A 25,724-nucleotide genomic window follows, 5' to 3' on the forward strand; every position below is an offset into this window, starting at 1 on the left:
CAAGCTCTCTAATATATGAACTGTGGGTATTCCAGAAGGGAAGGAGAAAGCAAAAGGTATTGAAAACCTATTCAAGGAAATAATAACAGAAAATGTCCCAGGTGTAGGAAGAGATGCAGACCGTCAGATCCAGGAAGCTCAAAGGTCCCCAATCAGATTCTACCCAAAAAGAACCTCCCAAGACACATTATAGTCAAACTGGCAAAGCTCAAAGACAAGGAGAGAATTCTAAAAGCAGCAGGAGAAAAGCATCAAGTCATCTATAAGGGAGCCCCCATCAGACTAACAGCAGACTTCTCAACTGAAACCCTACAGACCAGAAGAAACTGCAATGATATATTCAAAACACTAAAAGAAAAAAATTGCCAGCCAAGAATTCTTTACCCAGCAAGGCTCTCCTTCAGAAATGAGGGAGAAGTAGTGTATTTCCCAGACAAACAAAAATAGTGGGAGTTCACCACCACACGACCAGCCCTGCAAGAAATTCTCAAGGGAGTCTAAGTCCTTCATCTGGAATCTGAAAAATGATGATCACTATCACAGATACACAAGAAAGAGCAAAACCTGCCATTAGAACAAAAATGTCAGCGAGAAAGAGAAAGAAGCTAAATCATGCCACCTCACATTTCCAACTAACATTGAAGAAGAGAAATAAAAGGGGAAGTAAGAATCAAAAGATATTTAAAACATCTAAACAAAAACAATGAAATGACAGGAATTAAACAATATCTGTCAATAACTACCCTAAATGTGAATGGATTAAACTCCCCATTCGAAAGACACAGACTGACTGATTGGATTAAAAAACATAAAAAGAGACAAAGAAGGCCACTACATAATGATAAAAGGATCTATCCAGCTAGAAGACTTAACAATCAAAAATGTGCATGCACCCAAATATATAAAGCAAACACTCTCAGACTTAAAGAAAGAAACGGGTCCTAATACATTAATAGTGGGTGATCTGAACACCCCTCTCTCAGTATGATCTTCCAGGCAACAAATCAACAAAGAGACACAGGATTTAATCTATAGTATAGACCAACTGGACCTGGCAGATATATACAGAACATTTTACCCAACAACTAAAGAATACACTTTCTTCTCATCAGCACATAGAACATTCTCCATGACAGACTACATAGTAGGTCACAAATCTAGTCGCAGCAAATTTTTAAAAACTGAAATCATTCCAAGTATCTTTTCAGACCACAATGGACTAAAACTGGAAATCAATAAGTATTGAAACCCTGTAAACTATACAAACATGTGGAATCTAAACAATAGTCTCCTGAATGACCTATGGTTCCAAGAAGAAATTAAACAGGAAATCAAAAAATTTCTTGAAACTAATGAAAATAATGATACATCCTACCAAAACCTGTGGGATACTCTAAAAGCAGTATTTACAGGGAAATTTATTGCAAAACATGCTTACATCAAAAGAATATAAAGACTTCAAATAAACGACCTAACACTAAGCCTCAAAGAACTAAAAAAACAACAACAATCCAATCCTAAAGGTAGTAGAAAGAAATAATTAAGATCAGAGCAGAACTAAGTGAAATAGAGACCCCAAAACACATACGAAAGATCAATGAAACAATAAGTTGGTTTTCTGAGAAGATAAATAAAACAGACAAACCATTAGATAGGTTAACAAAAGAAAAAAGAAAAAGAAAAAAAGAAGAGAGAAGACCTAAATAACAAAAATCAGAAATAAAAAGGGAGACATTACAACCAATAGTATAGAAATATGAAGAATCATTAGAGACTATTATAGACAGATATATTGACAACAGGCTATTATGACAACAAATATGAAAACCTTGAAGATATGGATCAGTTTCTGGACACATACATACTACACAGACTGAACCAAGAAGAGACAGAAAACCTGAACAGCCCAATAACAAGCAATGAGATTGAAATGGTAATCAGAAATCTTCCAACAAAGGAAAGCCCACGTCTGGATGGCTTTACACCTGAATTCTACCAAACCTTTAAAGAGGAATTAATACCAATTCTTCTCAAACTATTCCAAACTCTTGAAACAGAACCCATTCTCCCAAACTCATTCTATGAGGCCAACATAACTCTGATACCAAAACCAGATAAAGACACAAGAAAAAAAGAAAATTACAGGCCAATATCCTTGATGAACATAGATGCAAAAATCCTCAACAAAATATTAGCAATCAGAGTATAGCAACACATCCAACAAATTATATACCTTGATCAAGTGGGATTCATCCCAGGGATGCAAGGATGGCTTTTCCCTTAAGAACAGGAACAAGACAAGGATGCCCACTCTCACCACCTCTATTTAACACACTACTGGAGGTAATACCTTAAGCAATCAGGCAAGTGAAAGAAAAAAGGGCATCCAGATTGGAAAAGATGAAGTCAAACTGTCCGTATTTGTGGATAACATGGTACTATATATAGAAAAACCTAAAGACTCTATCAAAAAACTCCTAGATCTGGTTAATAATTTCAGTAATGTTGCAGGATACAAAACAAATGCCCCCACATCAGTTGCATTTATATTCTCCAATAATGAGCTAACAGAAAGTGAATTCAAGAAAGCAAGCCCATTTACAACACTCACAAAAAAAGTAAAATACCTAGGAATCAATTTAACCAAGGAGGTGAAAGATCTCTACAATGAGAACTACAAACCACTACTGAAAGAAATTTAAAAAGACACAAAAAAATGGAGAGACATTCCATACACTTTGATTGGAAGAACAAACATTGTGAAAACATCTATACTACACAGAGTGATCTACAGATTCAATGCAATCCCCATCAAAATACCAATGACATTCTTCACAAAAATGGAAAAAACAATCTTAACATTCACATGGAACATAAAAGACCCCAAATAACCAAAGCGATCCTGAGCAAAAAATAATAATAAGTCCATAGGCATAATACTACCTGACTTCAAATTATACTACAAAGCTTTAGTAACCAAAACAGAATGGGACTGGCATGAAAAATAGACACTCAGACCAATGGAATAGAATAGAGAACCCAGAAATCACTCCTCAGGCTTACAGCCATTTGATATTGGACAAAGGCAACAAAAAACATGCATTGGGGAAAAGACTGCCTCTTCAGTAAGTGGTGCTGGGAAAATCGGATATCCATATGCAGAAGAATGAAACTAGACATATACCTCTCACCATATACTAAAATCAACTCAAAATGGATTAAAGACTTAAGTATAAGACATGAAACTGTAAAATTACTAGGGGAAAATAGGGATGAAACATTTCAGGAAGTATGTCTGGGCACAGACTTTATGAAAATGAGCCTGAAAGCACAAGCAACAAAAGAAAAAATAAACAAATGGGACTATATCAAACTAAAAAGCTTCTGCACAGCAAATGAAACAATCGACAGAGTGAAATAACAACCTACAGAGTGGGAGAAAAATTTTACTAACTATGCAACTGATAAGGGATTAGTATCCATAATATACAAGGAACTCAAGCAATTACATAGTAAAAACCACAAATAACCCAATTAAAAATAGGCAAAGTATCTGAGTAGACAGTTTTCAAAGGAAGATGTACAAATGGTTAACAGGTACATGAAAAAATACTCAGTCTCACTTGAAATGAAAACCAGACTGAGATACCACCTACCCCAGTTAGACTGGCTATAATAAAAAAGATGGTGAATAACAAATGCTGGTGAGGGTGTGGAGAGAAGGGAACGCTCCTGCACTGTTGGTGGGACTGTGACTTAGTATAACCACTACAGAAAATAGTTTGGAGGTTTCTCAAACAACTACAGATAGATCTTACACATACCCAGAGGGCTAGAAATCATCATGTTGAAGGGATACCTGCACTCCCACGTTGATCGCAGCTGTTTATGATAGCCAAGACACGGAAACAACATAAATGTTCATTGATGTGTGACTGGATAAGAAAAATGTGGTATATATACACCATGGAATACTACTCTGCCATAAAAAAGAATGAAATTCTCCCATTTGCCACAACATGGATGAGCTTAGAGAAACTTATGTTGAATGAAATAAGCAAAGCACAGAAGGATAAATACTGCATGTCCTCATTCACAAGAGGGAGCTAAGAGAGAAAGAAAGAAGGAAAGAAAGACCACAGTGGTGCATTGGACTTGTAGAGGGAGAGAGCAGACCTAGGGATACAAGGTAGAGTGGGGGATAGGGGTATGGGGAGGGAGGTTGGGGATAATTGGGTGGGGGAAATGGGGTATAACTGCAATTTGTGGCAATGGGCATGCTGCCAGTATGGATCTGGCCATCACATCTTGGGCATGAGTGGTGACAATCAGATTTGCACCCCATGAATATTCATAACCGATAAAAAAGAAAATGAAGAGCAAAAAAAAAAAAAAAAAAAAAACAGAAAAAGGCTTGATCAGATTCATGTTCAATTTTTTTGGCAAGACAATTTCAGAGGTGGTGTGTGTTCTATCCGGAGGCATGTACTGTCTGGTTGTCTTCTCTTTTTTGTGACAGTAGCAGCCCCTGCTGCTCAACGCTTAGTCTATTAATTCATCAGGAGTTGCAAAATGGTGATATGCTAATTCTATCGTCCTTTCTTTATTTTTCAGCCAGAATATTTCTATTGAGAAACCTTCCCCCTCATTTACTAATTTAAAAACTTTCCCCCTAATTTACTATCCCAGTGGTACAATTCATACAGGATAAATGCATCATTCTTTCTCTTTATTTATCAGCTCTCAATGGGATAAATGGGTTCTTTCACAGGCTCCAATTAGCTTATACAGAAATACCAGAGTTCTTCAAAAAGTTCATGGAAAGATTTGTATCATCTTTTAATTGCATTTTTCCACGAACTTTTTGAAGTACACAAATCATCTGGGGCCCTTGTTAAAATGCAGATTCTGATTCAGGAGATCTAGGACAGAGGTTTAAAATTCTGCATTTCAACCAGTCCCAGCTGCCGCTGCTGCTGCTACTGGTCCAGGGATAATACTTTGGAGTAGCAAGAGCCTAGAAAGTATGTGGGTAGCAATAGCAGTGGTTCCCAAGGTGTGTTCCCTGGACCAGTAGCAACAGCATTCCCAGGACTTGTCAGAGATGCAAATCCTTGAGCCTCTCCCTCCCTGCCAGACCTACGGACTCAGAAACTCGGGGTGAGGCCCAGGCAGCTGTGGTTTAAGGAGCCTTCCAGGTGATTCTAATTCACACTAAAGTTTTGAGAACCACTGCTCTACAGCCTGCCCTGAAACAGGATCTCTCCCTCATTTATTGTAGGCTGCACTGAGCTCAGCCTTGTATTTCTATTTCTGGGCTCCTGCATATTCAAGTGGTGGGTTAGCTCTCAAGCCTACAGCCAGGCCTCATATCTGATGGGGGCAACAGAAGATAAAGGACGCACCGAATGCTGCTCGGAGGCTTTCTGATTTCTACCCTTGCCCTGAGTTGCGTGGTTAAGGCCTCTAATTTGTTCTTTCTTCTGTTACTCTATAGGGCCATCAAAAGCAGCTGGCCCATACCACAATCTTTGTGTGTGTTTCTGTTGTCATAGTAACCAGGTGCCACAGCCACTTGATCTTCCATCACTTTGTCCTCCATTTCTCCTCCATCCCATGACACCACAACAAATAACCCAAATGGCCATAATGCTACCGCATGCCGTGGGTTACCACTGTGCCATCTCCTGCAGCAACAAAGTTGTTTTCATGTGCTCACCTATAAGCAGCCCAATCTCAATCCCATCTTGAGGGTCTGTTTGCTGAGACTACGCCCACTACTAATTCCCATATTACTTGGGACCTGGAGTGGACTGAATCGTGTCCCTCCAAAACTCACTGAAGCTTGAATTATGTCCCCCAAGTTCTATGCATTAGAAACTTATCCCCCACTGTGACTGCTGAGGGTGGGAAATCCTATTATGGTAATTAGAAGGTGGAGCCTTGAAGAGGTGACTGGATTGTAGGACCGTGCAGTGGTGGATGGATTAATAATGGTGGTCAGGGGCCTGGTTCTGAGGGCTTTAAAAGAAGAGGAAAGTCTGTCTGTCTCTCTTGCTCTCTCCGCTCCATTTTGCAACGCAATACCCAGCTGTCACTGAAGTCACCACAAAAGAAAGCCTTCACACCAGATGTGTTCACTGGACTTTGGACTTCCCAGCCTCAGAAACAGTAAGCAATACATTTTGTTTTCTTACAAATCACCCAGTTCCACGTATTTTGTTATAAGCAACAGAAATGGACTAATATTGGACCCCAGTAAGAAACAGATGGCACATTCAAAAAGGCTGTTTAAAGAGAGTTTAATGAAGGAACTTCACAAAGATGTGGGCTTCCTCAATGGATCCAGCAAGGGGGGCGTGAAACACCGCAGGATCAGCAACTCGGAGAAGCCATTACCACTGGTAGGCCTAAAGGGGCAAAGGGAGGGGGTAGTCACCAGAACCCACTGAAAACTGTAGCTACAGGATAGAGTCTGGCCTTCAGCAAATGAGTCTGGCAGGACTTTCTCTTCTCACTCTCTAATTTCTTGATGAACACATTGGAGCCCAACAGACGCAGTCACTAGAGTCAGCCTGCTGACTGTCATTTCTTGTACACAATGAAGACTAGCAGGGAGAAGAGCCCCCTCAATAAGTACAAATACTTTGACAGAAAAATGAGGTATGCTAATACCAATATGGGTTAACCCTTCATGAAGACAATGGAAGATCTTCATCTAGCACAGAAAATACCTACCATTGCCTTCTGCAGCTGATCTACTGAGTGATTAGTCACATTTGTGCCATTGATTTCTAGGATCTCATCCCCTACGTGAAGGGAGCCTGCCACAGAAGGAAAAAAAAATCAATCCACAAAAGAATTAAAGTTCAACTAAGAGCTTTCTATGTAACTCAAGATGTCATAGAAGGGAAACCATTAACTAGAGCATGTTATAAAACAGACTGTGTAAAATACTCAGAATTGAAAACATTCAACCATGAGAGATGGGAGTGTCCTCTTGAATCCCTTGAGGGATGTGTCAAGGCAAGCGCTTGACAGTTCAATACTGCCTCATCCTTCTTGACCTCAGTAGTCCAACAGCAGAATAAAAGCCCCCCATCCTCAAATTCCTGTAACTAGAGCAGCTCCTGGTTCCAGGAGACTATGACACACGTGTGCATACTAAAGGATAACCAAGCAAGGCAGAGAACTCAGTATTCCTCGTTCACCAGCAAATTCAATATTTCTTTGTTGTTTAGCTAAAACCCCAAAATGCTATCACATTGTAAAGTTAAGCAGTGTTTACAATCTATGTTACCAGTATTCACGTCACCTTGGATACAAAAAAGTCTTAACTAAACAGAAAAGGGCAGGAGTTGGTGGGGTAGGAAAACTACCTGTTTTTGAGTTGCCATAATCCCAACATTAGGAAACGTCCCAGGCAGGGTTCAAAGTATGGAATGAAACAAGCGGCCAAATACAGCCTACTGCTGGCTGCCAAAAACATGCTGTATTTCCATCTAGTATTGTGTTCTCTTGTCGCTCCCCCAAATAAGTTTTACTAAATGATGCATCTAAAAATTGATGGCACTTTAAAATTAAGGAAATACAGCAGTTAACTGTAATTACAGTCAATCCTTGGTCTCCACGGGGGGCAGGGGGGGAGGACCGGTCCCAGGACCTCCTGTGGATACCAAAATCCACAGATGCTCATGTCCCTGATATAAAATAGCATAGTATTTGCATATAACCTATGTACATCCTCCCCTATACTTTAAATCATCTCTAGATTACTTATAATGCTTAATGCAATGTAAATGCTATGCAAATAGTTGTTACACTGTACTGTTTAGGGAATAATGACAAGGGAAAAAAGTCTGTTCATGTTCAACACAGATGCAAGTTTTTTCTCAAATATTTTCGATCTGTGGTTGGTTGAATCCATGAATGTGGAACCCATGGATAAAGAGGGCCAACTATATTTGCTGTATCTATAATGTCTGTTTTCTCATTAAACTGCTAGCTACAGGAGGGTAGAGATGGTCTGTTTTCTTCACTGCCGTATACTCAGTCAAATGCAATAGGTGGCATATAGTAACTGCTCAAATATGAACTAACTGGAAAAATATAGGTATAAAAACCTGCACAAGAAGTCTCAGAGGGAGAGATGGTCGCACTGGGCAATTCGTACTAAGATCTTATCATTCGATTATTCTAAAAAGCCAGTTATTAAGGCACACAAAAAAATCTTGGCACACTCACAAAAATGCTATGAGTTTGAGGATTAAAATATTAATCCCCAAATAAAACACGACCTTGGACCCCCACAGAGTACCTTGTCTATGAATCATGCCGCCATGAAGAATTCTGGCCACTGTACAGGACTGTTTTTCATTCAGCTTCAGAGTGATTCCCTGAAATAAAGGCAATGACACAGTAAGCTTTATTTTAATCTCTTTCTGAGGTTATTCCTTTAAAACAACTTAAGGTGATTTTTCAGGACAAATATTTTCCATCTATACCCAGGATAGCCCTCAACTAGAGCAGGCATGAGCCTGCTTTGCGGAGGAACTCGACTGGGGACAAAGAGATACAATGCTGTAGGTGGCTGACTCCCTAACTGCATGAGCAGTCGTCTGTGTTTACTCTTGTGGCTCAGTGACTCATGGGGTAGAGAGTAAGTGGTGGGTGACAATATGACAAGGGATTACCATGGGCTCCTCTGTGACCTTCTCAAACTGTATGACTCGCACTTTCCGCACCTCCTGCCCCTTGCCCTGGGCAGGACTACCTGGGGCAGCAGACCCATTGGTGTACATGTCCTCAGTGACAGCATTCAACTGGTGCGACACAGCCTGTCAAGTCAAAACAACAGAGCAACGTATGACATAAGGAGCAAAGGCCCACGGCCAGTCCGTAATCTGCAATTCTAAAATCCGAAAGGCTCTGAAAACCCACAGTTATGAGATTTCATAAGTTTGGCATCAGATCTCATTTGAATTGATGTGAAGCTGTTTATAAGCCATATTTATCCAATTTAATAGATGTTTATCTAGGTCGCTGTAGAAATATTAGTGTGTGTGATTTACAGGGTGCTCCCAGATCCCACTGAGGGCATTACATAATGTATAATAAAATTTTTAAAATTCTGAATCCTAAAGCACCTCAGGCTGCAAGGGTTTCTGGTAAGGGGTTGTGTACCTGTATGGGTGCGCACACGCGTGCACACTGCATAGCAAAGATCCAGGGTGCGTCTAAATGATTTCATGATGGGAGGAGGCAGAAAGGGACAACTGCAGAGGGAGAAGGGAGCAGAGAAGACAGCGGCCATGCCTGTTCGAAACAATGAGCACCTCTCCAGTGACGGGCATGCTGGTAAGTGCAAGACCCAGGTGCTCTCTTCTCCTCTGCATTTCCTTGAGCAACCTAATGCTCTGGCCACACAGCAGTGAAGGGAACTCAGGGTAGCATTGGTCTCTTACAGACCATCTCTTAAGCTACAAAGAGCTCCCGTCTAGAGAATCGAATGCTTAGGACGAGGCCCTGGACCATGATAACAATACTGGCCCAAACCAACTGACTATCTCTAGGTGAGACTGCTACTACCCCTCCCACCATCCCAAAATGACACTGCCACTGGGACCCCTTCCCATAATCTTGAAGACAGCAAAGCTGGACAACTTACACTAGTAGACAGCAACACCTCTTCATTAAAAATCTGAAGTCATTTAAGGCACTGTGGCAGGAGGACAGACAAAAGACCCATGTAACGGATTAGAAAGTGCAGAAACAGACCCACATATATATGGTCAGCTGATTTATGACAAAGATGACACTGCAGTGCAGTGGGGAAAGAATGGTCTGCACAATAAACGGTGCTGGGGCAATCAGGGAAGCACATGGAAAAAATGAATCTTGAGCCCTACATCATTCTATACAAAAGAACCAATCCCAGATGGATTGCAGATGCAAATGTGAGAGAGAAAACCACCAAGGTTTGAGAAAAAAACATAGAAGAATATGTCCATAACCTTAGAGCATGTAAAAATGTCTTATATATGACATAAAAGGTCCTAACTATAAAATAAAAACTAAAAAGACAAATACTTTAAAATTAAGAAGTCTTTATCAAAAAACTTCACTGAGGTATGCAAAGGTTAACTAGACAAGACACAGGCAGCAATAACAAAAACAAACAATTGACTTCATCAAAACAAAAAACTTCTCATCAAAGATACTTAAGAAACTGGAAAGGCATGGCACAGTCTGAGAACAAAAATCTGCAGTACTTACACCTAACAAAGGACTTGTATTCAGAACATATGAAGAACTGTTACAACTCAATCACATGACAAACTCAATGAAAACATGGACAAAAGATCTGAACAGACTCTTCACCAAATAAGACATATGAATATCCAATAAACGTATGAAAAACGTGCTCAGCATCACTATAATCAGGAAAATACAAATTAAAACCATAACAGAACAACACTACCCATGCACTAGGATGGCTAAAATGAAAAAGACAGATCATACCAAGTGCTGGAACGCTCATACACTGCTGGTGGGAATGCTGAATGGTGCAGCCACTGTGGAAGGCACTTTGGGAATTTTTTATATAAAGGTAAATACACACTTACTCTATGGCCCAGCAAGCCCACTCTTAGGGATTCAGCCAATAGAAAAGTAAACATACGCCCACAGACTGGTGCACGAATGTTCATAACAGCCTAAAAGTAGAAGCAACCCAGGTGTTCATCCACTGGAGAATGCATAAACCAGGTGCACTGCATCCATACAAGAGACTACTACTCAGCAGCGGAAAGGACCAAACTACCAATACATGCAACAGCATGGATGAATCTCAGAAACATTATGCTGAGTGAAAGGAGCCTTACAAAAAAGAGTACATACTACACGATGTAATTTATACGAGGTTTTAGAACAAGCAAAAGTATCGCAACAGAATTAAAACAGTGGTTGCCTCTGATGGGATGGGAACGGGATGGTGTGGGAAGGGGCATGAGACAACTTTCCGGGATGCGGGTAATGTTCTATATTGTGATAGGGTTGTGTGTTTGCTAAACTCATCCAATGGTACATTTAAGATTTGAGCATTTCACTGCATATAAATTTCACCTCAAATTAAAAAAAGAACCATAAACGAATATGCATGTTGAAGCTTTAAGGGGTGAAGTGCTCTGATATCTGCAACTTATTTTAAAATGCCAGAAAAAAAAAACCCCAAAAAAGTGGTGAGTAGATGGATGATTTTTGGATAAATATGTGATAAAGCAAACATAGAAACATGTTAATTGCAGAATCTAGGAGATGTGGCTATATGAGTGTTATTATTAAATTATTTCATCTTTTCAGTAAGTTTGAAATTTTTCAAACAAAATATTGGGGGGGAAATAGCATTAAGAGAGTGAAAGGGCAAGCCATGCAGTGGGGAACTGGAACGCTCAGACTCAGTCTCTACCAAAGTGGCCACGATACATGCCCATGTGCACCAAAAGAAATGGACAGCAATGGCACTGCAGCATTCTTTAAAAAAAAAAAATATTATAAAATTTAGGCGCGACCAAGCAGGTAGGCCTCACCACTGCCAGACACCATCCCCAGCCCAGCCGAGTGCACACCGACCAGAGAGGTGACCCACCGGAGAGGCCCAAGTCCCAAGGAGACCACACGCACTGTGGCGCCAATGCGTGACCTAGCAGGAAGGTCTCACCACCACCAGACCCCATCCCCAGCCCAGCAGAGTGCACACTGACCAGAGAGGTGCCTCCCCGGAGAGGCCCAAGACCCACGGTAACCAAACGCCCAAGGTGTGAGTGGGCGACCGAGCAGGCACTGCCAAATTGGCAGCCCTGGCAGGATCATAGAAAGACAATAGTGTCGAACCAGTGGTCTGTGAAATCCCTTGCCACAATGACTAAACATCAAAGGAAAGATACCAGAAATATGAAAAATCAAGAAAGTACACCAGCAAAGGGTAATAAATCTCAAGCTCTAGATCCTATAGAACAAGAAAACCTTGAAATGTCTTACAAGGAATTTCAAGTGTTAATTCTACAAAAACTAAATGCGATACAAGAAAACTCAGCTAGACAACACAATGAAATGAGGGAAAGTATACAGGACCTGAAAGAACAAATGTACAAGGAAATCAATGCCCTGAAAAAGAATGTAGCAGAGCTTGCTGAGCAGAAGAATTCATTCAATGAAATAAAAAACACAACAGAGAGTTTAACCAGCAGGCTTGCAGAAGAAGAGAGAACTTCTGACCTTGAAGCTGGGCTGTTTGAAATAACACAGGCAGACAAAAAAAGAAGAAAAAAGAATTAAAAACATTGAAGAAAATATAAGAGAGATATCGGACAACCTTAAGTGCTTAAATATCCAAGTCATGGGTATTACAGAAGGGGAGGAAAAAGGAGATTGCATTGAAAACATATTCAACAAAATAGTGGCAGAAAACTTCCCAGGTATAGGAAAAGACACAGATCTTCAGATTCAGGAAGCTCAAAGATCCCCAAATGTATTTGACCCAAAAAGGTCTTCTCCAAGACATGTTATAGTCAAATTGGCAAAACTCAAAGACCAAGAGAGAAGCATCAAATCACCTATAAGGGAGCCCCAATCAGACTAACATCAGACTATTCATCACAAACCCTAAAAGCCAGAAAGGAATGGGAGGATATATTCAAATTACTAAAAGAGATTGCCAGCCAAGAATACTCTACCCCGCAAGGCTATCCTTCCAAAATGAAGGGCAAAGAGTATATTTCTCAGAATACAGCAATGCATATGCAAAATTATACACCATGATCAAGTGGAATTCATCCCAGGGATGCAAGGTTGGTTCAACATACGCAAATCAATAAATGTGATACACCATATAAATAAAATCAAACATAAGGACCATATGATCATCTATAGATTCTGAAAAAGCATTTAATAAAACTCAACACTCGTTCATAATAAAGACTCTCTACAAGTTAGGTATAGATGGAAAGTATCTCAACATAATTAAAGCCATATATGATAAACCCACTGCCAATATCATCGTGAATGGGGAAAAGCTGAAAGCTTTTCCTTTAAGAACAGGAACTAGACAAGGATGCCCACTCTCACCACTCCTATTCAACATAGTGTTGGAAGTACTAGCCAGAGCAATCCAAGAAGAGAAGGTAATAAAGGGCATCAAGATTGGAAAACATGAAGTCACACTGTCCCTGTTTGCAGATGACATGATCCTATATGTCGAACAGCCTAAAGCCTCTACAAAAAAACTCTTGGAGTTGATAAATGATTTCAGCAAACTTGCAGGATACAAAATCAACACATAAAAATCAGTAGCATTTCTATTCTCCAATAGTGAACATGCAGAAAGAGAAATCAAGAAAGCTTGCCCATTTGCAATAGCCATGAAAAAATAAAATACTTAGGAATAGAGTTAACCAAGGATGTGAAAAATCTCTATAATGAGAACTACAAACCACTGCTGAGAGAAATTAAAGAGGACACAAGATGGAAAGATATCCCATGCTCTTGGATTGGAAGAATCAACATTGTGAAAATGTCCATACTACCTAAAGTGATATACAAATTCAATGCAACCCCATCAAAATTCCAATGACATTTTTCTCAGAAATGGAAAAAACTATCCAGACATTTATATGGAATAAGAAAAGACCATGCATAGCCAAAGCAATTCTGAGCAAAATAAAAAAAGCTGAAGGCATAACACTACCTGACTTTAAACTATACTACAAAGCCATAATAACCAAAACAGCATGGTACTGGCATAAAAACAGACACACTGATCAATGGAATAGAATAGAGAATCCAGAAATCAACCCACACACCTACAGCCATCTGATCTTTGACAAAGGCCCCAAGCCCATACACTGGAGAAGAGACTGCCTCTTCAGCAAATGGTGCTGGGAGAACTGGATATCAATATGCAGGAGAATGAAACTAGACCCATACCTTTCACCATACACTAAAGTCAACTCAAAATGGATTAAAGAATTAAATATACACCCTGAAACAATAAAACTTCTTAAAGAAAACATAGGAGAAACACTTCAGGAAGTAGGACTGGGCACAGACTTCATGAATACGACCCCAAAAGCACAGGCACCTAAGGAAAAATAAACAAATGGGATTATATCAAACTTAAAAGCTTCTGCACAGCAAAAGAAAAAGACAACCAACAGAGTGGGAGAAAATATTTGCAAAATATACACCTGACAAAGGATTAATATCCAGAATACACAATGAACTGAACAAAGGTTACAACAAAAAGAAGTAACCCAATTTAAAAATCGGTAATAGAGCTAAATAGGCATTTCCCAAAGGAAGATATACAAATGGCCAACAGACACATGAAAAAATGCTCAACATCACTCAGCATTCGGAAAATGCAAATCAAAACCACACTGAGATACCATCTCACCCCAGTTAGGATGGCTAATATCCAAAAGACTGTGAATGATAAATGCTGGTGAGGTTGTGGTGAAAGAGGATCTCTCATACACTGTTGGTGGGACTGCAAAATGGTGCAGCCTCTATGGAAAATAGTATGGAAATTCCTCAAACAATTGCAGATAGATCTACCATATGACCCAGCTATCCCACTGCTGGGAATATACCCAGAGGAATGGAAATCATCAAGTCGAAGGTATACCTGTTCTCCAACGTTCATCGCAGCACTCTTTACAATAGCTAAGAGTTGGAACCAGCCTAAATGTCCATCATCAGATGAGTGGATACGGAAAATGTGGTCTATCTACACAATGGAATACTACTCAGCTATAAAAAAGAATGAAATACTGCCATTTGCAACAACAAGGATGGACCTAGAGAGAATTATATTAAGTGAAACAAGTCAGGCACAGAAAGAGAAATATCATGTTTTAGTCCGTTTTGTGTTGCTATAACAGAAATACCTGAGAGTGGGTAATTTATAAGGAAAAGAGGCCTACGATTCTGGGACAGCTGCATCTGGCATGGGCCTCAGGCTGCTTCTACTCATGGTGGAAAGTGGCAGGCAGCCTGCGGGTACAAGCAGATCACATGGCAAGAGGTAGCAAGAGAGAGAGAAAAGGTGACAGGGTCTTTTTAAGCAATGAGCTCTCGTGGGAACTAATCAAGTGAGAACTCACTCATTAATCCCCCTTTCCCCAGGGAGAGCATTAATCCATTCATGAAGGATCCACCCCCATGACTCAATCACTTTCCAACACTGCCACATTGGAGATCAAATTTCCACATAAGTTTTGGAGGGGACAACACATCCAAACTCCATCATATCACATGTTCTCACTTATTTGTGGGAGCTAAAAATAAATAAATAAATACACAAATAAAGGGGGGGTGGAAGAAGACACAATTATAATTCCTTGAAGTTGGTACAAGCAAACAGATATGAGGTTGTTGGGGGGGAGGGGGGACAGGGAGGAGGGAGGGAGGTTTCGGTAATGCACCACAATAATCAACCATATTGTATATTGACAAAATAAAATAAAATTTTAAAAAAACAGAAAAAAGAAAGATAAAATGTTATAAAATTTAATTTTTGAACCACTTGAGAGTATTCTGACATCATGCTCCTTTCTTCTGTGTGTTTTCTAAAAACAAGAGCATTCTCAAAACCGAAAATTTAACATTGATGCAGTACTATCATCTGGTCCTCAGTTTATATTTAAATGTCCTCAACTGTCCCAATAATGCCCTTTACAGCTATATATTTTCCCCCAGACCAGAATCTAATCTAGGATCAAGCAGTTTTCACATGTCTTTAGTCTCCCTTACTTTGGAAAATTTCCTCAAACTTTCTGTCTTTTATGACCTTGACATTTTTTTTTTTTTTTTGTCTTTTTGTGACCGGCCGCACCGCGCTCAGCCAGTGAGCACACCGGCCATCCTTAAATAGGATCCGAACCCACGGTGGGAGCACTGCCGCACTCCCAGCGCCGCACTCTTCCGAGTGCGCCACGGGGTCGGCCCGACCTTGACATTTTTGATGAGGACAGACCTCTATTGTTTTACAGAAGTCTCTCAATTTGGGTATGTCTGATGGAATTAGATTGAGGTTATGCATTTTTGACAGGAATCTCACAGAAGTGGTAGCACGCCCTTCTCAGAGCAACACTACTGTTGTAAAAGCCCAAACCTGGAAACAGCCCTAAAATCCATCAACAGCAGGATGGACTAACTGTTGTACAGCTATCCAATGGATGCCACACACCAGTGGGAGCGAACGGCAACTGCTACAGGGAAACACGGATGGATCTCACAGATGATCGCTCCCTTCTCCTCGAGACACTCCCTCTCAGTTTCCTTTGCTGGTTCTGCCCCATCTGACTGATCTATTAATGTTAAAGTAGCACAGGGCTTGGGGTAAGAGCTGTCACAGTGTGGAAGGCCGAGTGGAAACCTCTGGAAACGCTCCTCGCCCACCCCAGATCAAAAACAGTATGGCCAGCTGCAGGAGGAGGAACAGGCCTGAGCTCGGTGTATGGAAGGGTCAGTTTGATATTTGGGTACAAGCTGAAAACAGATGGAAGCTACATTCCAGCCACACCCAAGGGTGACCCTCCAAGAAAGTGGGGAGGAAAACTCTTCCCAATAAGCAGACTATGAGGAATGTGCCTCATCGTCCACTTTGTGGGGAAGGAGAAGTGGCCCTAGGAGGGAACGTACAAATTCCTGGGCAGTGTCCAGTGGCCAAGCCAAGGGCCTAGAGGGAAAAGGACTGGAAGATGACGGGAGACAAGGAGGTCTGGGGTAGAGGCTTGTGAATAGACGTATGTCTCATAACATAAGGGGTGCTCTTTACAAAATAATATAAAATGATGTTTTAATTTTACTGTACTGCATCCTTTCTAAGGGAAATTCTGATAAGATGCAGAGGTTGGAAGTAGTGGTAGTTATTGGGTGACCTCAAATGAGGGAAGAACTGAGAAAGAGGAACTGCCTTTTCTAGAAATTAGAACTTCAAAGAGCTCACATGACACGAAGTCATACGGTATTGTTGTTATAATAAATTGTCTAAGATAGGGTTGTATTTAGAAAATTGACCTGTGATACCTGGGAGCACAGAACTTCACATAACTCTGAGGTACTCTACAGTACGTGGTTCAGTGATGCAGTTAACACTGCATCTGTATGGGGAGACAGATTGTATCCATGAAAAGGAGGTTCTAAGAGTAATCTTGAAGGGATACTGTTAAGTGAAAAGAACAATGTGAGGAAGGGCATGCTAGCAGCAGCATAAACAGTGGAAAATGAATATATGCATATTTGCTTATAAATGCATAAACTATCTTTGGAAGGAGACATAAAGAAACAGTGGTTACTTCTAGGGAGGGGAATTGGGTGACACGGGATAAGGTAAGAAGGAAATTGTTTTCACTGTATATCCACTTATAACTTTCAAATTATATACTACGTGCTTGCATTACTTTAATAAAAGAAACTAGTAAAAGAAAACAGCGGTTACAAATCTGGTGCATACCTTTTAATGGAAATCTACACTCTGTCTGGGTTTGATTCATAGCCCTTTTACTAACAGCTGGGTAACTTTGGGCAAGTTTCTTGACCTCCCTGTGCTTCAGTTTCCTCACCTGTAAAATGCAGATAGTAACAGAATGACCTTATAGGATTGTGCTGGGGCAAGTGCTTAACACAAGACGTAGCAGCACTCAGCAAACGTGGGCTGTTCTCCAGATGCCACACAACTCTCTGTAGCGAGTGCTGAGATACACTTAGAATCCTGAAAGATGTTGCTAAAGAAAATGTTCAGCATTCAAAATTTCATGCATCCCTTCATTTTTATATTCCAATAATTAATTTCTATTCATAGAAATGAAAGCCTATTATTCCTAAAAGCTCTACAAAGCACAATGCTCTCTATACTGGCGAGATGGAATGTTCCTAAGTGATTGTGATTCAGGATCAAGTTGGCAGCCTGAGTACTCCTGTGGATCTCCTGCCCCCTCACCCCCGAGCCTGTTTAAATGAGAGTAAAGGAGGGAGGGAAATAGAAACTCTAAAAAAAAAAAGGACAAAATATTAAGACGTCATCAGGGATGAGAGATTTCAATAACTTTCCAGAAGACAGAAAGACGATGGTGGAATGCTCACTGATCATGGAGAGGTGAGACAGCTACAGCCTAGAATGTGCACAGAGGAGGAATCAGCTGCAAAACACAGGCTTGGTCTCAGAAATCCCTGAATGAAGTGGGGCTTGGGGTTGAAATACACAAGGAAAAGGTGCTACAGGTCTCTTTTGAGGCAGGAAGAAGGAAGAAGGGCCAGGACAGTGGCATCCGTCCCAGGGCCTCCCCAGTGGACATCTGTTCTTGTCTCATTGGCCAGAACTGTAGAACACGGCTGTCCCAAGCTGCAAAAGGGGCTGGGAAAATCAGAACTTAGTTGGGCATCTTGCCATCCCAAACAAGATTACGGATCTGTAAGTGAAAAGTGGGATGTTGGGCTGGCAACCAGTCATAATAATACAAAAACCATTTACTGATTTTCACTTTTTAGAATCCACCTATGGACAGTCATGAAAGAATTAAAGAACAGACTGTAAATGTCAGCACCATGACTGTATTCAGGTATACATACACATGGTAGAAGTCGAGAGGTAAAAAGAGGAGAAAAGAAATGAAGGGAACGGGCCACTAATCTTGTCCCCTTAAAAAGTGGGGACTCAAGAGATATTATCTTTCATTGGTTGGGCAATAAATGAAGGAATAAATGTACAATTTAAAATTCCAGTGTAAAAATATACCACATTTTCCTTATCCAGTCATCCATCGATGGACATTTAGGCTGGTTCCAATTCTTGGCTATTGTAAACAGAGCTGCAATGAACATGGGAGTGCAGGCGTCCCTTCAACATGATGATTTCCATTCCTCTGGGTATACACCCAGCAGTGGGACTGCTGGATTCTACGGCAGTTCTATCTTTAGCTGTCTGAGAAACCTCCATACCATTGTCCCTAATGGCTGCACTAATTTACAGTCCTATGCACAGTGTAGGAGGGTGCCCCTTTCTCCGCATCCTCACCAGCACTTGTTATTCTCAGTCTTTTTAATACTGGCCAGATGAACTGGGGGGAGATGATGTCTCAGTGTGCTTTTGATCTGCGTTTCCCAGATGCTTAGTGATGCTGAGCATTTTTTCATGTGTCTGTTCTCCATTCTTATATCTCCCTTTGAGCAATGTCTATTCAGCTCCTTTGCCCATTTTTAAATCAGGTTATTATTACTTTTTTTCACTATTAAGTTGTTTCAGTTCTTGTACATTCTGGCTGTTAATCCTCTGTCAAATGGAATACTACCCTGCCATAAAACAGAATAAAACACTGTCATTCACAGCAACACAGATTAATTATAGAAAATTATGTTAAGTGAAATAAGCCAGGCACAGAAAGAGAAATACTGCATGTCCCCAGTTATATGGGGGAGCTAAAAATAAAGAAATAAACAAATAAAAAAAGAAAGATACAACAATAACAATAATATGTTGAACTTTCAAGAGAAGAGAATAGAACTGAGGTTACCAGAGGTGGGAAAGGGGGAGGGGGATGAAGGTAAGGGAGGAGTTGGTAAAGGGCCACGAAAATCCATTACATTGTATAATGAATATACTAATTGTCCTGATTTGAACATCGCATATTGCATGCTGGTATTAATAGTCAATGCTGCACCCCACAGATATGTACAATCAACTATGTTCTAATAAAAAATAAATACATTTTAAAAAATAATAATAAAGTTACAAGGGTAATCAACAAAGCAGAAGGTGCAAACTGATGGCTCACAAATCTGTTTTATTTTGAACAAGTATCTTTGTTTTGTTTAGTAAAAATCAGGAGACTCCAACTTCTTTATAAGATCTCAAAAGATCAGGCCCTCTTCTCTGGGTGGTCCCAGCTCTCAGGTTTCCTACTGCTGCCTGGTCCAGAGACCAACACTGGCTACCACTGCCCTGTACGTGGGGTGTATTAGTCCGTTTTGTGTTACTATAACAGAACACCTGAGACTGGGTAATTTATAAAGAAAGGAGGTTTATTCGGCTTACGATTCTGGGACAGCTGCATCTGGTGTGGGCCTCAGGCTGCTTCTACTCATGGCAGAAAGCAGCAGGCAGCTGGCGGGTACAAGCAGATCACATGGTGAGAGGACTCAAGAGAGAGAGGGGAGGTGCTGGGGTCTTTTAAACAACCAGCTCCCACGGGAACTAATACAGTGAGAACTCACTCATTACTCCTACCCCCCAGGGAGAGCACTAATCCATTCTTGAGGGATCCAACCCCGTGATTCGAAGAGCTTCTAACACTGCCACACTGGGGATCAAATTTCCACATGAGTTCTGGGAAGACAATACATCCAAACTCCGTCATGGGGTGTTATTTTTCTTACACACAAGTGGTTTCACTCACCTGGTCCATGTAGGTTACACTAAAAGTACCTCTGGAAGATCTGACCTTTTAAAACTCATGTACATGATGGAAAGACACAGGCTCATGAATAGCTAAAAAATTTTGAAAAAGAAGAAAGTAGGAAGAATCAGTCTGCATAGTTTCAAGACTTATTATATAGTTTCAGTAAGGACTATGTGGTATAGACACAGATCCTTGGAACAGAATAGAAAACCTAGAAATAGACACACAGACATATACCAGTTGATTTTTTACAAAGATGCAACAGCAACTCAGTGGAGAAAGGGTGGCCTTTTCAACAAATGGTGCTTCAGCAATTGGACACCTATCGGCAAAAAGAGAAACACTGACCTAAACCTAACACCTTCTAAAACGGATCACAGACTTAAATGTAAAGTGTAAAACTATAAAACATTTTAGAAGAAAAAAATAGGAGAAAATTGTCAGACTCTAGGGCTAGACAAAGAGTTCTTATACCTAACACCAAAAGCAGGATCCCTGAAAGGAAAAATTGACAAACTGGACCTCATCGAAATGAAAAAGTTTTGCTCTGTGAAAGCAAAAAATAGTGACAATATGAAATGCTGGTGAAGCTGCACAGAAACTGGATCTCTCATGCACTGCTGGTGGGAATGTAAAATGGTGCAGCCACTCATGAAAATAGTTGGACACTTTCTTAAAAAACTGAACAAGCAACTACCATACAACCCAGAGGTAGCACTCCTAGTCATTTACCTAGAGAAACGGAAATGTGTGTTCACTCAAAAACCTGTACACGAATGCTGTAAATGGCTTTATTCACAGTAGCTAAAAACTACAAACAACCCAAATATCCTAAAGCAGGTGAACAGTCAAACTGTGGTACATCCACACCCCGGAACACTTCTCAGCAATAAAAAGGAGCAAACTATCGATACTCGTAACAACTTGGGACGGATTTCAAAGGCATCATGCCAGAGTAAAGAAAGCTCATCTCAAAAGGTCACATGCGTATGATTCCACCTATATAACATTCTTAAAACGACAAAACTATGGATATGGAAAACAGATTAGTGCTTGCCAGGGGTTAGGGATGATGGGGAGCAGGAGGTGTGTGACTGTAAAGGGGAAGCACCAGGGAGGTCTTTGTATCAACAGACCTTTGAGAAATCTGCAGTTTACAGGACCGGTTTTTAGACAATGAGATGCCCATTCATATCTTAGGACGGGAATGTAAGAGGCCTCTGTGGCCGAGTTTCAACCACGTCATGCTGGGTTAGCATGAGTGATGCTTGAAGGAAGAATTCCTTTTCTTAAACTAATCATCTGTACTGTTTGTTTTTACCACATGCACGTGTCACAGACTGAATGTACAGAACAAGGAATTCAAGGGCCACCGACTGAATGATTGCTATGAAAAAATAAGAAGCTCAAGTCTCAAATTTCTGGTCTTAAAGTATGAAAATAAACTCAGAGCTTTCCTTGAGCCTGACTTATGAGTCTCTCATTACTAGCAATTGTGGAGCTGATGAAGCTGAAGAGCAAACTCAGAAATTAATCCTATGGTTTTGTCAGCAACTACCGTTTATGTGTCTTGGTAACTACAATAATACACAGACGGCCACAAAGTCTGGAAACACAGATCGCATGATTTTATCATACGTTGTAATATGAGGGTACATTAAAAAGTTCCTGGAAAGATTCACATTACCTTTTAATTCTATCTTTCCACAAACTTTCTGACGTAGCCTCATATACTATCAAGGAACTATTTATGACGATTCACCTGTTTCCAGGATTGGTGGGCCCCTGCATAATGTTCTAAAGAACGACAGATTAGAAAGTCTTAGTCCACAGAACGCAAAATGACCTTTGAGAGGAGGGGAAAATCTACATGCAGTATCGTCAGCTGTTCACAGTGTATCTAGAAGAGGAAGATAAACTGGAACCCTTACCTCATATTCCTCTTATTCAGCTTTATAACAGTGGTTGCTTTTAACGTGTCAGCCTTTAAATCAAGGACTCAGCAAAGCTTACTAGAAGCAGGACACATTCCAGCCAGAAAAGGTCAAGAGTTGCCATCCCAAAGGTTGGTTTTTCAAATGTGCTTATCTATCCATGAAGACGTTCCCCTTCGTGATGACTAAGAGTCACTATCACACTCACCCAGAAGTTGCAAATGATGACTAAGAAAAACGGAAACCTCCCACATGGTCACGAAAGAACCAGCTCGCGACAGTAAGGCTTCAGAAAGCAAAGCACAAGTTTCTCTACCACGAACTTGTCCCTGAGCCACCCTGTGTCTTCCTGAGACTCTCAGAAAGGGAGGGCCAGCTTGTCTGTGACCTTCCCTTACAGAAACTCCTTCAATGAGCCCCCATGTCTCCTCACTACAGACATGTCATCGGAGGATATGCAGACATACACTTGTACTTGATGGAAGTGACATAAAGATCCAAGGTACTGGATTCCATTTCACAGAGGTCCCTTCACAACCTCCACACACCACCCTTCAAAACAGCCGCCCTCATCCCCAATGGACACAGGATGCCCCAGGGCTGCATCGGGCCTGGCCCCCACCAATGACAAGGCAGCGTGGAAGTGACTCTGGTGAACGATGATGGCCCAGATTCAGGAGGAACCGGCGAGTAAACACCTACCCACGACTACGTCTGGCCTTTGCTCTGCAGCCTCTGGCCGTTAATCATATAAACTGCTGGGGCGGCAAGGCCTCCTGCTCTGAAACCCCCTTCCGAGGAAACATCTGCAGCAGGGTTCAAAGGGCAGAGGCAGTTGCTCAGAGGAAGTTGGAATTAAAAAGAGATAAAAAGCAAACTTGGCAGGGGGTGGGCGGTGGTGGGGGCGAATAGAGCAGGGGCAACTAAAGTCTGCTTTCTCAGCCAAACAATTGGATTAAGAGCAAGTGACAGTGAATGTGGGAAAGAACAAACATTTGCTCAGCCTACTGGTAGGCTCTTTGCCAACTGCTTTCACATGGAGACTCAGGAGAAGGCCCAGCCCAAGAAAGCAAGCACACCCCAAAGACAGCAGACCCTGGAGGTGCCCCACAACCCCTGCCAGCCCTAGCTCCTGGAGCCAGGGGCCCGCAAAACCCCACTCTTCACACTGGCAATATCCTATTCCACTTTGGGGGGGAAAAAAAGACAAACTGTAAGAAAAGCAAGAGTGCTCCAGGGTGTTAGAAAAAGATCAGCACTGTTTAACCACAAATGACAAGAAATGGGGAGAGAGGAAGGCCTCAGAGCGAGGATTTCACGGCGGGCACTGTCTAAAAATCATACACTAACTAGGGGCTTTGTCTCTCAGGCACTAAATCCATCTGAGAACACACACATCAACCCAAAGGCCAAGTCGCTGAAGATCCTTTTCCAACGTGCTCTAACTGCCCAGTGCACTCTGTACACACGCAAAGGCTTCTCCTTCCACTGAAGAAAAACAGGAGATCCAAGTAGCACCATTCCACGTAGAAGAAACACAGGACTGTACATCCAGACACCTGATGCTGTGTCCCCACACTGCCATTAAGCCAATGCCAGGACTATGCGTAAATAACGCCACCCACTAGATTAAATTTGTATCCTCATTTTGTGGTCAACATTTGGAGGCACAAAACGGTTCAGAAACCTGTCTGAGCTTAAAGGACTAGTACGTCTCAGACTCCAGGAGATAAACCACGAGCATGAACTTCAAAGTGTGTGAGGGTTCGAGGAGAGAATGCAGGCTCAGCGCAGAAGCGGTCTTTCTGCTAGGGGTACGAGGGGTATCTGGGGATGCAGAGGGATCAGTCCAAGTTAACTCCATCAACCAAACACGGAAGAAGTGATACTGGTTCAGGGCTGGGCAGGCAGCTCTCTGTTTTCGTTCAAAGATGATGATACATGTTATGGAAGAAAATCAAGCAGGGAAGGTGATTTTCAAGCAAAAACCTATTATATGTTTTGCTCATGTATATTTCTTCATATGAAGGGAAAAAGTGAAGAATCAGAAAACTCCATGTTACGAAAGTTGTATTCTGGTTCCCTAATTCAGGGGCTTTATTTCCTCTTCTCCACCTCTGGCGTCACTGCCCCCACCCCCAGTCAATTCTGAAAATACAGTTATTTTTTCCTGCCTTTCTATACTCCACACCAAGTCCTTTTGTAGCAACACTGAAAGGTTAGAGCAGGACCTGAGGGCCGGCCCCATCCCCACAGCAACATCCTAGAATGTACTCACCAGCCACGTGGGGTTCTTTGGGGTGTGTGACTTATCTGCTCATGTCCTTTGCCAAAATTCTGCTTAGATATTTCTAATTCATTTTTAAGAGTTTTTTTTAACTTTTCATTATACACTGTAGCTGATTTTCATGACCCTTTACCCCGTTCCTCTTTCACCCTCCCTCTCTCCCCTCCCCACCCCGCTACATCATATCTGTTCACTTGTCTTAACAAGTTAAGAGTTCTTTTTGTATTAAGGATGTTAATCTTTGAGTTAAATTTATCAGTTGACTTGAATTTGTGATGTTTTCCTTAAAGAAAAAAAAAATAGGTCAGAGCGCAATTCACTGCTTAGGAAAAAAAATCTCTACATCATTGAAAGGTCAACTGATTTCATGTCCCTTCTTGGCAATGTCTCAAGACATTTCTGATCGTCACTACTGGGGCCGGGGAAGGGTATTACTTTTCACAAAAGAATTATCAGACCCCAAATGTCCATAGTGCTGAGTTTGAGAAACCCTGATTTAAGGGAATTGATCTTGACCTGAAATATCTGTTCCTGATATTCTAGTTCAGTGTCTTGTCTAGAGAGAACAAATGAGTTAAAAAAGAACAGAACTTACATGATAAAACTCCAATCTACTTAGCCCACAGTGGTCACAATACAGTAAAACCAGATTCTTATCTACAAGATATACTGTCCCTCTAGTTTTGGAAAAAAGTCACAAAGTTCCTGGAAGTGAAGGGCAGGGAAGGACACAGACTGGCTGAGACCACACCATGTACTGGGAAAACTGGGGAGAGGACTAAGTAATTTGAAAATTACCCTTTATTTGCTAGTATCTGTTTTGTGAAAAGAAAACCCTCGAACGGCAACATTCCCTCCTCCAATGAAATAACCAGATCCAAATCTGGAGAAAAGTTCTTTCTCAGGCAAAACCGTAAATAATCAGGAGCAGACTCACTGACAGTGCACACCACAGATTCTGGCAAGACTCAACTTCCTGCCATCACAGAATGTGCCGCATTTGGCAAGAACCTTGGTGTCTTTGCACAGACTGTTCCCTCCGCCTGG

At 41.2% G+C, this 25,724-nt stretch overlaps 1 protein-coding gene across 2 annotated transcripts in view; it reads right to left on the bottom strand.

Moving 5' to 3' along the window:
- MPP1 (MAGUK p55 scaffold protein 1) overlaps positions 1-25,724 on the bottom strand; it is a 45,342-nt gene that overhangs the window by 16,756 nt on the left and 2,862 nt on the right. Inside the window, exons 2-4 of one of the 2 annotated variants that reach the window (XM_063083362.1) lie at positions 8,694-8,837; positions 8,318-8,396; positions 6,739-6,824 (exon numbers count right to left, since the gene is read on the bottom strand). In XM_063083362.1, the coding sequence (XP_062939432.1) occupies positions 6,739-6,824; positions 8,318-8,396; positions 8,694-8,837 (309 nt within the window). The remainder of the gene's footprint in view (positions 1-6,738; positions 6,825-8,317; positions 8,397-8,693; positions 8,838-25,724) is intronic. The other variant, XM_063083363.1, reaches the window with a different exon arrangement.

The sequence above is a fragment of the Cynocephalus volans genome, chromosome X (assembly GCF_027409185.1).
Source record: "Cynocephalus volans isolate mCynVol1 chromosome X, mCynVol1.pri, whole genome shotgun sequence".
In the NCBI taxonomy this organism is placed as follows: domain Eukaryota; kingdom Metazoa; phylum Chordata; class Mammalia; order Dermoptera; family Cynocephalidae; genus Cynocephalus; species Cynocephalus volans.